This window comes from Leuresthes tenuis, unplaced genomic scaffold (assembly GCF_036924035.1).
Source record: "Leuresthes tenuis unplaced genomic scaffold, fLeuTen1.0.hap1 SCAF_8, whole genome shotgun sequence".
Taxonomy (NCBI): Eukaryota; Metazoa; Chordata; class Actinopteri; order Atheriniformes; family Atherinopsidae; genus Leuresthes; species Leuresthes tenuis.
Window position 1 is genome coordinate 9,932,534 of NW_027325362.1, and position 14,024 is coordinate 9,946,557.

A 14,024-nucleotide genomic window follows, 5' to 3' on the forward strand; every position below is an offset into this window, starting at 1 on the left:
ATACATATTTATATGCAGTACCTATTGTATGCAAATGAGGAATAACGAAAGAAATAGCAAGACCAGGCTCATCTACAGTGGAGAAAAAGGACTGTTATCTACTCCTTCACTGCAGCCTCTTCAGAAAACAAGAAAAAAAGGGCTTGGCTAAATGGGAATGCATTAACCAGAAAGATATTTTAGCCCACTTGTGACATGAGTAAACTGCCAAACACTTCATAAACATGTAAACATGGTACAGTCCATCATTGAAACTACAAAAACATCACATCTATAGATCAAGTAAAAAGCAAACCACTGTAAAGAGATTTTCAGATTAATTATACACCATCTAGTTGTGTAATATTGCATTTCAAGGCCACTCAGACAAGTTGAGTCTCATTTAGTGAAGACAATAAAGAGAATAAGCTTCAGGAAGGTGTTCAATACGTGTCCAAATTGTTGAAAAACATAGTATTAGGAAACACAGGTTGCTGTAAGTTGCCTTGGGCCCATAAATGACAAAATTTGTTCCTGATTTTTACAGAGAGATGGTAGACTATCATTTACTTACAGGCCAGAAAAAAACACTGAGTTTTACTGTTGTTAGAAAGCAGGGAAAAAAATAACAGAACTTCAACGGAGCATTTTATTTTCCTTTTTCCCAAGCCAAAAACAGTTTGATTCACATGGAAAAAATCCAGCAAGAGAAGACAGAAACTGCAAGAATAACAACAAAAAAAAATCTTTAATTTCTCAAACCGCAGCTGATCATAAAATCACTCGTTTGTGTATACACATGGCTTTCAAAACTGTTTTTAACATATGCTTTGGGAACAGAAAAGGTCACGCATGAGTTATATTTAAAAAAAGAAGGCTGTGGAAAGCTTTGGACACAGTCTCCAGAGGCAGGTTTGTTTTTGAGAAACTACATATCCAAAGTTAGCCTCAACCTTGAGTGAATCTACAAAATTTCAGAGGCAGCATCATATTATAATAAGCTTCAACTCTGTTTGAAGGCTACATCAGTACCTAAGACTGAATCTTAAGTGTTTTTCCAAACATTTGCTGTAGAGTTCTTAAATCCATTGTGACACAGATAGACTTTGATTCGCTAGCATTTAACGACTCCTCAGTCTACTCTGTCACCCCCACCCCCCACCCCCTCTCATCTCACATGCATTTCACTCAAGTTTAGCTCAGTGTAAAGTTGAAATGTATAATGTTGCAGATAGTCAACAATTCACTCATTGACATTCTAAGTCTGTGATGGAGGTTGTGCTTATTCCCCCATAACATGATTAATCTATAATGTTACCTCAGGCTGTGTATTTGAAAGCGAGAACCTTTCTTATTCACCTCGAATGCTGCAGACACTTATTGCTATTCCCAGCACATTTCTGCTTGACATGAATGGATTTTTAACCTGTCTCAGATTTAACCCTCTTCCAAATTGGTGCAGGGGTTTCTTATAACCACATCCAGGGTCATGCAGGGATGGACAGACCCCCAAGTCAAATTAGAACGTTAGATTTTGATTTCTAGTCGCTCTCCTTCCAACATAGCAAAGTAATAGTATTTTATAAATGCTGCTCTATGCATTCACTGCTGGTAATACTAAAGCTATTAACAAAATATATATGTTGTCTACTGCTGCAGCAAATGGTCTAATTATGTTGGCATATAGTACATTTGATTGCATAGTGCTAGCTCTATCTAGGTCCTTCCGTGGACCACAGATATGTTAGGCTGAAGCCTAATTAAGTGATTTACCTTAGACTTGTCTTCTAACTACATATATCAAGTAATGACTCCATGTGCAACGATAACGGCAAACAAAACAGTTGATTGAATAGCACAGAGTAAAACAGACTTCTACTTTTGTAAAGCAAATGCATTAAATGTACAACATTACTAATAGTGCTACACATCAATGAAAACAGATGTGCTCCACAGAAGTAAAGCATGTGTTACACTGTAAACAAGAGTTATTTCACAGGTAGTGTGCACTGCCTCAAGCCATGCATGCAACAGTACTATATAATGAAATGGAGAGCAGGGACTCATAAGGAACGTGGTATGACCTTTTTTTTTTTTCTTCAATGCAACAGCTTCTCATCTGAATTCACTCTCTGGCATTGCTCCAAAAAGGAGGTGCAAAAGTCTGTCTTTCCTTTGCACTCCATTGCTCACAGCCATAAACATTAATGACTCAGATTTGTGTGAAATTCCACCTTCACTGCTGAGAGTTGGCATGACCTAACCGCCAATGTCTCTTTGACTGGCTACAGCACATGTGAGAATAACTTATGATGACACCCATGAATTTGAATAAGGAATAGTGCAGTGAATATTCAAATATTTGGACACCTTAACTTTGAGATGTTTTTGGACTGTGAACCAACAGGTTTATATTTATGTATTTGGCAGATGCTTTTATCCAAAGCAGGTAGGCAGATAGGGTAAGAGGGTCTTGCCTAAGGACCCCTACTGGAGGTAGGGCCTTTCATGCAGAGGATTTGATCCCAGGTCTTCCACACGGAAGTTGGCAATCTTACCACTACACTATCCAGTCCCATAATAAATGGGTATGAATCAAAGGCATGATGAATCACTAAAAATCCACAACTATCTATTGGGTTCAGTAAAAAAAAAAGTATATATTGTAGTGGTAAGATTGCCACCTTTCATGTGGGTGACAAGAGTTCAAATCCCCTACATGGAAGGTACCACCTACAGTAGGGGTCCTCAGGCAAGACCCCTTTACCCTGACTGCCTACCTGTAAGTCTCTTTGGATAAAAGCGTCTGCTAAATGCGTAAACATAAATATACGCTACTTATTAATGCATAGATCTCACCTTTGTATGACATAACATACACCAAATGATTCATTTTCATACCTTATTATATTCAGATTATAAATAACTGAGAACATATAATATCTTAAATGTGCTACGTCATATGGTCACACAGCCCCATCTCACAAGAGAAATTGTTATGGGTATATTTGTCCAACTATCCAAAATGCAGTAGTATCACAGTTAAGATATGGTAAAAATGATATGGTAACATTGCCTGTTGTTTTGCATAGGGAAGTGCTCAAACAACACAATGCAACCTTTAATGTTCCATTTATTAATACAGAAGTCTAAGTTTGCTTTTTATTTTATTAATTTGCTAAACCTTATCCACGTATACTTTGTCTAACCATAACCAAACATGACCGTTGTTTACAATATTAGGATTCAAACTTAGACTCTTGCAAGACAGTCTGCAATATAACACCCACCATCCACCCTCACCTGCCCTCTTTGTATATATCCTCCTTTTTCCAAAAGTGAGTTGTATAATATCACATTTGCGATGGTTTCATGTAAATGATAAAAAAAATATGTATAAGAATTCAATAGCCAAGAAAGTATAGTATATTATTTTTGAGCCTTTATCATTAAACTTGAGAATTTTGCATCACTGCAGTATCTTCAACAAGTAGAGTCTCAGCTTGCTCCATGATAATTTACCTATAAACTACAAGCAAAACAGTCATGACTTCATGTTCTACTAATTCCACTTGCCGAACCACACAGCCATAACCCTGCCATCGGTGTATCTGGGATATTGTTTTTGTGTTAACTTTAGAAAATGTGAGTTTTTTAATTATTCATCACTTTTGTACATAAAACAGAGATATTCTCAGTGCACACTAGCTCTTAGACTGATGAAACTGATCTTTATTTGATGTGTTGCCATCATGTATTATTCATCAGAACAAGAGAGGAGGAGAAAAATAAAAGAAATTCACAAGATGTCCTACCAACACCAAAGGAAATGCCAGAAATGCTGCCCTTTTTTAAGACCTGTGTGAAGTTAAACATTGGTCCACAGTTGAATTTAACCCAACATCATATGACTTCTTAGATTAGTAAAATTCAGAATAAGAAGTGATATTTTCATACTCATTAATGAGATTAATGTTTTACGGTGTTTTGGATGCTTGTCATCTTAAAACCCAAATCCATGAGATTAATCTTTCTGTTCTGAGCCCCTTGATATGAGTCTATATTCAGCTACTGTGTTTGGGGAACTGTAACTAGGATCAAAGGGCAATGATTCATTCTCACATTAAATTCCTTGCTTTGTCTTAACAGCTGTCAGCTCAAACTATGTCTGTTAAGCTATTCACCAGAGGGGGGTTACACTAACCAAGTTCCTTAATTCCATTTTTGATATAATGAACTGTTATGAGTCAAAAGTTGTCTATCGCGTGAAGAGTTTTCAGCACTAATTTATGTGAATTACACTGAAAATGGAAGCGCCATATGCGCTTCTACATCTGTAGTATCCACAAGTGACCATTAGGGGCAGTGTGTGTTGTTACAAAAACTTTGTAGACGTGTGAGTGAGTTCATACCACAAAAATCAACAGCGGTTAAAACGCATCATATGATGCTGTGTAATGAATGGATTGCGACCAGCGACAAATCTCCTGTAAATAAACAATGTCGTGAACGGTGTTCACTGGTGAGGGCGCCCCTCTGTTGGCGCTACAGTTGTCTAGTGCAACGTGCAGGAGTGAAGGCGCTGTCCACTGCTGTTGGTGCTGAAAGTTTGTGTTCTGTGCCTCTGACAGACTTAACCAAACAATTAAAAGATATTTCCGTTTTTATTACAGTCACGAGAAATATCCTTTAATTGTAAGATTATGCCTGTCAAGAAACTCCGTATCTGTCACCATTTCTCTCTCAGATCTGCACCCGACGGGCATTGTGAGGTGCATTATGATGTGTGTAACTGGCATCCAGAGACAGTTTCACCAACAAAAAAGAAAAGAAAAGAAAAGAAAAGAAAAAAGCCTTCTAAAATAGCCACAACACAATAATCCCGCGGATCAAAGGCATTCATGACATCAGTATTGCCGAGGCAATCATCATTGAATCAAATACGCCAAGCAGCTGTTAAAAACATAAAGGTATTTGTGTTTGTTCCTTTTTTTAAATTGGAAGGCTTCTCCGTTAACTCCGATAAGCTGTCCCCCGGTGCAGTCAGGCAATGTGGTTTGTGTCACGTCTGTTCCTCATCCATCAGCTCCCGCCGAGGATCACGGTGTGTAAATCCTTTTCTCTGCCACAGCAGCTGCTCCGCCTCTGGAGGGGTGAGATGCCGCTTTGCTGCCTCATATCTTCGACTAAATCACAAACTTCAAAAGTAAACTGTTCGCACTGCCGTCGACTTTTTTCGCCTTTTCAGTCAAATCTGTATATCGAGTTTTGTCTATAGGCGTCTGTCACGCCGGCTCTCTTCTCAATGACACCTCTTGGTCGTTTTTGCTCTGCCTGTTATAACCTCCAACTCAGCTCTCCACGCGTCTTTCTGCAGCAAGTCCAAATCATTTCTACCCGGCTCGTCGGGACAGCAGTCGAGTCGTGAAGTCTCCGCAGTCACGTGATTAGGACAGGACTAAATAGTGTATTTTTTTCACCCCTCTTGAGTGTGTATGTGAGCGTCTGCCTGTGTGCAATGAAAGGGGTGTCCCTCCTCCGCATTTTTTTGCTGCTTGCCATGCTTTAGACGTCGGAGCGCAGGGAGAGAAGCGAGAGTGAGAGAGGTGCACCGGTCTCTCTCACCGGGCTACCTGTCTTTTCAGTCATACCTCGGGTCCCCATCGGTTCCTCCACGTCCTTTTTATCCCATCTTCCTGTGGTCGACTTGGTTGTGTTGGGTTTCTTTTTTCCCCCAAAACAAAAAAAAAAGGAGGAATAAAACTTGATCGCTTCTGTGGGATTTCATGCGGGTCTAATCTGACAGGAGGAGAATAGTGGCTCTGTTTTTTTTTGTTATTTCTCCTGGGTTTTGATCATCTTTCTTTTTTGTTTGCTTTTTCTTTTTTTTCTTCGGCTCCTCCGTTTGGACAGCGTTAAGACAGCTGAGCTGAGCTTGGATGAGCCGCCTCACTGAAATCCCGAGATGGAGTTGCTGCTGATCTGCCTCTCCTTGTGGATATTGCAATGCAATTTGGCCAAAGCGGACTCAATCATACATATTGGTAAGGGTCCGCTAAAATAACATGCTGTTAGACAGGTGAAAAGGGTGCTGGAATAAAGCTCAGTCAGCTCATACTGTTTTGATCATAGGATTTTGTTGAGAGGGCGGGATAAATAGTCTATTCAGCTTGCATCCTGTGTTTAAGCAACACTTTGACTCACAAACGAGTTGAAAAGTTAGTGTTTTGTGAACGGTCATGCTACTGACCTTTACATTTATTGTGTATTACTATCATGTCATCAACATTCTTTTTTGCAGATATTTGTTTCACTTTTCCACGGTAGATCACCGCATTCATGTTGTCTTCAGATCAAAACCAAAGCACTGTTGGCCTAATTATTGCAGCCTTGCATTCAAGACATGGATTACAGTAATAAGAAAGGGTTATTTCATTGGAGCTTTGAAGAGATTGATGTCCAACAGCCAAATGGCAGAGTCTTATTTAGACGCAGCTCCCTCTTGTGTAGTCGACAAGCTTAAACTTTCACCGGAACGTGACTGCAATGTCAATAACAAGAGAGAGGGAATGTTGGTAGAGTTGCGTTTTAGAGATGCAAAAGGCATAGAGCCTCTTTGTACTCAAACTTCAAACCAGAGCTGCAGAGATGTGGGGATGCTTTAAACTCGTGATGTTCAAACGAACCAGTGTCTGTCATTTAACCTCGTATTGCGTTTAATTTTATAGTTGACACAGGTTATGCGGACCTCTTTCCTACGTTGAGTGATTGCTTTGACTCCTGTCACAGTCACGTAGCCGCTTCTGATGACCGGCCTTGTAATCTCAGATAAAAATGTCAATGTCACTGTGAGAAAATTTTCGTCACGGTGCTCCTCTGCCGTTGCTGCTGCTGTTCACACTATGCTGCAACAGTCTGGCAAGCAGCAGGTGCTCAGTCACTGGCTTAATACAGCGGTGGGACTCCATCCAGATGATATTGGCTGATGCTCCGCATAATGTTAAGGCGCCCCAATTATATTTATCGTTTCCTGAAACCTCTTTCCGTAATATTTGTGGTCGCTCTCAATAGCAGCTGATACCATTTTGATAAAAGGAGGGAGGGGAGAGTCAGTTAAGCAACCGTACGCCTCCTGCATACAACACGTGATACCAATGATGTAGGGTGTAACTAATTTAGAAGACATGAAAAATATTTAAGTTCTAAATTTGTCCATACTTGTTGATATTATACTCTGAACAAAACGGCCTGTGTGTGAAGAGGCCATGACGCTCTCCGCGGTTCTGAAATCATGCCATTGCACATTTGGAGTCACAAATGTCTCAAGAATTTAAGATTTAGAAGATCAAAAACACAAATATAATCAGCGTATTGTGCATGACTTGTATAGCCTTTGAGGAATACTATTAAATAGTTTCCATATTGTCTGATAAGAGCTAGGGTGCGGGGGCGAATAATTTACTACAGGCCTACTTATTGCAGCTCCAGCGTGCAACCAACCAACTCTCTTAAATTATTCCAGCTTTCTAAATAACTTATTTTACACAACAGGGGCCATATTCGAGGAAAACGCTGTGAGAGATGACGAGATTTTCCAACTTGCCATCTCAGACCTGAGTCTGAACGACGACATTCTGCAGAGCGAGAAAATCACCCACTCTGTGAAACTTATCGAGCCCAACAACCCCTTCCAGGCTGTGCAGGAAGGTAAGCGGTACCCTCCTTATTCATTTAATTGCTTGGACCGGTCAGGTAGCCGGTCTTTGCTCAATCGCCAAGTCTGTTCTGATCTTTTATGGCCCAAGAACACATGTTGATGTGATGTGATGCCAAGAGAAGTTGCCAGTGATAATCAACGCGCCTCTGAGTTGGGGAGATGTATGCATGCGTTAGCGTACTTGTGTGCGTGTGTGTCTCCAACTGCAAAGCACTGTTCCACTGAAACAAAAGTAAGGTGTCTTCTGTAGTTGAAAAGCTAGGTGGAAGCATTGAGTTAGAGCAGCAGCTTAAAGATGATGTGAGCAACAAAAATCATTTGAAGATGATCAAATGTAGCTGCTGCACCGTGTCTTCGTAAGAGCGGGAAACATTGCTGGCTCATATGCCTCTTTGAATGATGAGTGCCACAGTCTTTTTCCTTGAACTTCTATCATCCTGTGGCCTTTTAATAGAGTAGGTTTCACCTGGCTCATTTGGATTGCTTTGCATGCACACACACATAAGACAGGAAATTATCATTGGAATTATTTTAGCCAAGGTTATCTCTCATAGACATTAAAATGTCCCTATGTTGACTGCAAAAAGTGATTAAAAATTCTTCTGCTAAAATGAATCATTAACACTCTAATCGGTTCGCTGGGACCTTCAAAAGTTGTTTATGTCCCCCTGCATTTACTTACAAAGTCTCTACTTCTATTCCCAATTGCACAAAGGCCTTGATGACTCATTGCTATTCATAGTACCCCTGGCAAGCACAGAAATATGATCATATGTCTTGCCTCTTGCTATAATTATCCTATGTCATTTAGCTGTGGTCCTTAACAGTGTCATTGATATATCTTTTTTGAAATTCACACCCCCTTTGTAAACTTAAACCCTCTCCTGAAGCAGTCTTTCACTTTATTTCTTTGAATAAACCAAAGTATCCAGAGTGATTCCAGCCAGCTGCAAGATTAAAAATATGTTACAGACATGTGTGACTGGGCTTATTTATCATTCGCTGTTGTTTGAGAGAGGGAAGTGTTACAATTGACTCACTGTCAAATCATTTGCCATTTGTACTTAATGCTATTTAACTCAACAGTTCAGGGAAATATGGAGTTTTACTCTTGCTGGGCAATGTGCATACTGAGCTCATGCTAATCATTTTAACATTGGTTTCTCTTGACAAACCACAAAGTTGAACACATTGTCATGCCTACGTGTAGGCTTCAGAAGTTTTTGATGTTTTTTGTCAGTGCAGAGTTTATATCATATTGAAAATGGTTCTGAATTTAAGTCCTCTGATTGAACTTGCTGTCGCTTTGATGGGATATCATTTAACATACTTAATTATTGTTTACAGCTATGCTCCTGATAATCAAATATTCACAGAAGTGGGTGATTAGGAGCATTTACTTTCAGAAAAGTGCGGGGAATAATGTTCAGTCAATAATGCAAGGATCAGTGGGTGGTCTCAAATTCTTGCACTAGAGTCAAAGCACAGTGAAGAAGTGAGTGACAATGGGGATGAGTTAACCTTTTTCAGTACTTTTTGTTCAGTCATCCTGTTGAGAGTGGCAGTCAAGACCTTGTCACTGCATGGCAAAGTGGATGGAGAGGTAAAGATGAGCATATTGAGGTGGTGGTGAGAGGGAGGGTGAGGAGGATGACGTGGCAGAGCTGGAAGTTGCAGGGGTAGCAGAAAAAGTACTAAAACAAGATTACAGCTGAGAAGAACAATAAGAAATATAACCATGAATAAATGGTAATTGAAGAACAAAAACAACCTTGATCAAGCCACAGAAAGGCATGAAAGGACTAAAGAACAGGAGGTGTGTAACAAGGAAAATGTGCCACTCCACAATGAGGGGTAGTAACAGAGTCCTGCTTGTCCTTATTTGGCTTACTTTGCCCTTGAGCTGGTTGAACATACATTAATGACAATGTCACACACACACACCATACACATAAAAACACTCGACTATTCAGTCCACCCACACTCTTATCGTTTTAAGATGACAGCTCAAGGCTGACTGGATGTAGTCCTGTTTAGGCCAGAGCATCTAGAAGAATGAAGAGGCTGATTTCAAGACCAGAGTAAGAACTCTGAATAAATGTCTTACAAGTAGAAGTGGCATCTGTCGTAAGAATTATGGTTTTCACATGCCTTCAACTCCCCATACTGTCGCAGGGAAGAAAAGACAGTTGTTGTAGGAGCTCAGTGTAAAGCAACCGCAAAAAAGATAACATGGGCAAAATAATTAGCTTTAAGACAAAACATGATTATATATGATTCTCTGGAAATGTTGAGCTGAGATGACATAATGAGGTTTAACAAAATATCACAGGAAAGGAAAATGGTGAGACCAGAACTGCAGTATAATAAGGCAGTACACCTGCAGAATGTCTCGTGACCAGAATAATTCAAATGAAAATATCCATTTTAACTAGTTTCTGACACATCTTGAGATTTTCACCCCATATTTTCCACCTTTATTTTAAAGTTGGCATACTTTTGCAGATGAATAGACATAAAGCATGCATAACCTTTTCTTTTTCACATTTTATGTGAAGGAAGTGTTAGAAAAGAAACAGGAAAGTTGCTACTTTGCTGTGTTATTATGCAGGCCTGACCCTCCGCTTATTTCAAGAAAGGATTGGTCTGTTGGTTGGATATATTTTCCCCCAGTAGTAGTTATACGAGCATTTCTGAAATAAGATACATAATGTAAACCTCTAATAATATTATAATGAGAGCTGAACCATGTATATAACAGTGATACATGTCGCATTGTAAGCATACTGAAGATTTTACAGACAAAAATAACATCAATGACATCAATGAGTATTATCAAAGTCAATAGACTTCACCTGCTCTCCTTCTAGACTGTCATGCCAGTCAGGACCAAAATGCTGCAGTTTTGACTTCATATGTATTATCAGCTAGTGAGGCTAAACATAGGACAATAGCCTGGAAATTCATGAAGACAAGCTGAAACCAACCAAAACTGACCATGAAGCTATTGTAAACTAAATTCAAAGCTGCGATTTTTATCAGACCAATTTTACAAGAAAGCATGGAACTATGTCTACAAATGCAAAGTGTCGTCATGTCACAATAAACAGGGATCTTATAATTGTTTTTGTTTTTTAGACAGTGAGATGCAAACGTGAAAATATGTGCTTAACAATAAGTCTCAGCTTGTATTTTCTTTCCATAACCATATTTCTATTAATATCTAAACCAAACTATCCATTTATTTTCTTTGGAAGAGGTTGTATTTATGCATTTCCAAAGGAAAATACAAGCAATGATTTTGGCTTTTTATTGAGATATCGCTTCATTTTACACTGTTGATCAGTGTAGTTTCACATATTCTAGTTTGGGAATGTGCTGTTTAAAAACTTTTTTCCCCATTTTATTATGTGAAGTCCTGCAGGTTTCCATTGCGTTTAAAATAATGGGTACATTTAGAACAAAGCAGGTAGGAAACATAACCATCTGGTCACAGTTAAAGGCCTCCTGCTCCTCCAGCGTGCAGTAAATTGTTGAGTATTCTGTCCAACTGAGTCCTCTTCACACACCACACCACAAGTAACAGACCATTTTCTCCTGACCCCTGACAAGGTAATGTCGAGGAGGATTTAATTATTTTGCTGTTAAACCCCTGGAAGGCAATAGAGTTTGTGGAAGTTGAAGTACATTTTTTTTCTGGTTATTCTTTTTGGTCTGGAAGAAGAAAAAGTTTAAATAAAGGTTCCTTTGACAGTGATGGCATGCGTATTATAATATCCTCCATCTGATCCTCAATTGATGGCAACTCATTACTCACTGAGCTCAGAATGTGATGCAATGATGCCCTTTTACTATTATTGTCCCAATGAAAACAATAATCTTAGGAACTGATTTGTTTGTGTTTTGTTGTCTTTCAGCCAGCTTCTGACACAGGGAGGATGATCAGGCCATTTTACCAGCCCTTGTTAATCACCCAACTGTAATTTTAATCTCTCATAAGCTCTTCACTGGGCCGTAGAAAGGCTGCTTGTAACTTAATCTTCTAAATGATGTTGCAGCAGAAATATACCTTTCATTTAATCCCCCTATCATGTTAGACCCAGTAATCTGCATAATTTAAGGTTAACCTTCTGTTGATTGTTTGTGTTTGCTTAGTTCAAGGCAGAACATGCTTAGGTTGGTTGTAAGGTAGCCAGGGTATTTTCCAAAAGATCAGGCTTTAGCCAGTTGACTTTAAGAAAGAGCGCAACAAAGTACAGACCCAAACAGCCATTTCTGTGTACTTGCAGCTGCTAGTTTTGAGTGCTTATTGTGAATGCTTTGATTATGCAGCATCAGCCTAAATAAATAATGCTTTTTCTCTGGAAGACTTTAGTTTTGTTTGATTTTAAAAACTAACACTAAAGCTATATCCACTATGCTCCAGGCATTAGGAACAGAAAAGTAAATGTGACTCTTGCTTCCAGAATAATTCCAGATATTTAATTGACTCCATTATTCCCTCAACACGTGAACTGTTCCCTGTGCTACTGGCTGCAATATTAGAACTAAAGTCGGAATGATCCATCTTCATTTTGAACCGCTCTGCAGATGTTCTGTTCATGAAATTCTCATTCTTTTTTCACGGATCATACTTTTGTTCAGAGCAGCCACAATGCTTTATTTTGTATTCATCAGTAAACAGAAATTAAAAGATGTATTTGGTTTGTTTACATGTTCATTTGAAATTAGTTGTTTTTGCAGTTAGAATGTTTTGATTTGCCTTTCTTGTGTTAGCAGCTCTCTCAGAAAGTTTTCTTGGTCTTCCAGGCATCATATTTGTCCTGCTTATTTTCTCTTAATTGCTCTAACTAAATGAAGACAACACCCTGTGGCATCTTTTTTATGCATTGCTACAGTGCACGAGAACTATGGAACAAATTAAAGCACTGGAATAGCTTTTAATTTGAATTCCAACTATGATATTTACAATTTTCTAGAAGAAAATATGCCATCCAAACTAAAGGAACCATTTAATTTATCTGCAATGTGTCTGGAAAACAATATGTGCATTGGTTATAAATTAGATTGTGATTGACAGTGACTCGGTCATTAAGAACATTGTTACTAAACTCTGCAGGCGGAGACCTCTGGGCTAACAACGGCCCTGGACTCTTCCCTGGAGTCTGTTGCCCATCTGATTTAAACTACACAAACAAACATCTCAAGCACTCATAACACACACACACACACACAGTTTCTTACTTATTAGGATTTCCTTATTTCTTACAGTTGTCTTTGCTAATATTGCTAAGATAACTGCCATTTTCATAATAGTTAAATCTAAATCTAATTATACCCATGTTGATACTGGTGTTGTTGTCTTTGTTGCTGTTTATCTTTTTCCATGTTTGAGATGCTTTTATTAGATTTTATAGCTACGATTTGATCAAGATTGTTTTTTTTAAAAAACAAAAACAAAACCCTTCTACCTAAAAACAGTTTGCTTTCTCTCTATAGCCTTCACCAAAATTGTGGTCAGATATAATTTTTATAATGCCCAGCAGCTGCTTAGAAGAGGCCACCACTTCTGATTGTTGAACAGGGTTTGAGGGTTGTTTATAACACTTTGAAATTAATACCACCTGACATTTTCTACTGATTGTGAAAAATATTCTTGCATGGGGTGAATGAATGCTGTGAAATGCAAACACACTTGAGAGGGTTGTCCTGCCTCTTGAAGCTGATGAAGTTTATCTCAACATTGGGCCATCCTGGTTGGTTTGTGCTTCTGAAATACAAAGTGAAACATACCTACGCTCCCATTGGGTTTGTGAGGATGTTTGTATTTATGCATTTATTGTGTGACAGAGCAATAAAGAAAATGTGATTTACCAGTAAAACAAAAGGCTTGGATGTGATGATATTTTATTGGGTATGTCTCTGCTAGAACTCTGTCAGTGTGTTATGGAGAAGTGTGTTTATTGCTTTGATGGCTTAGTTTCCTGTTCATTTCTTGCTGTACTGTACATTTACTGCTATACTTTGCTACTTTCTTTATAAACAAATTAAATTCTCTTTTTTTTAACAGCAACTTCTTTTGTTACACGGGTCATCTTTTAGTCTTATTACACTGCTCAGCGTAGTTGCAGTGCTAATGGTAATTTTAAATCTATGCCAAAGCCATTCACTCTATATAATGTGGATGGTGCAGATCCAAAGACTAACGAGGCTGACACAATCACAAAGAAAATATGTGTGTTCCTCAGCTTTTTCTATAGATTAGCCATAGTCAGCAATGTCTAGAAACTGAGCACTGTCTGATATAAAGTTGAATATAGAAGTAGAA

General features: G+C 38.7%; 1 protein-coding gene across 2 annotated transcripts in view; it reads left to right on the forward strand.

Moving 5' to 3' along the window:
- Positions 1-5,555: 5,555 nt before the first annotated feature.
- grid1a (glutamate receptor, ionotropic, delta 1a) overlaps positions 5,556-14,024 on the forward strand; it is a 234,249-nt gene continuing 225,780 nt past the window's right edge. For both annotated transcript variants that reach the window (XM_072390774.1, XM_072390775.1), the window contains exons 1-2: positions 5,556-6,023; positions 7,531-7,686. In XM_072390774.1, coding sequence (XP_072246875.1) covers positions 5,945-6,023; positions 7,531-7,686 — 235 coding nt within the window. In that variant the 5' untranslated portion in view covers positions 5,556-5,944. The remainder of the gene's footprint in view (positions 6,024-7,530; positions 7,687-14,024) is intronic.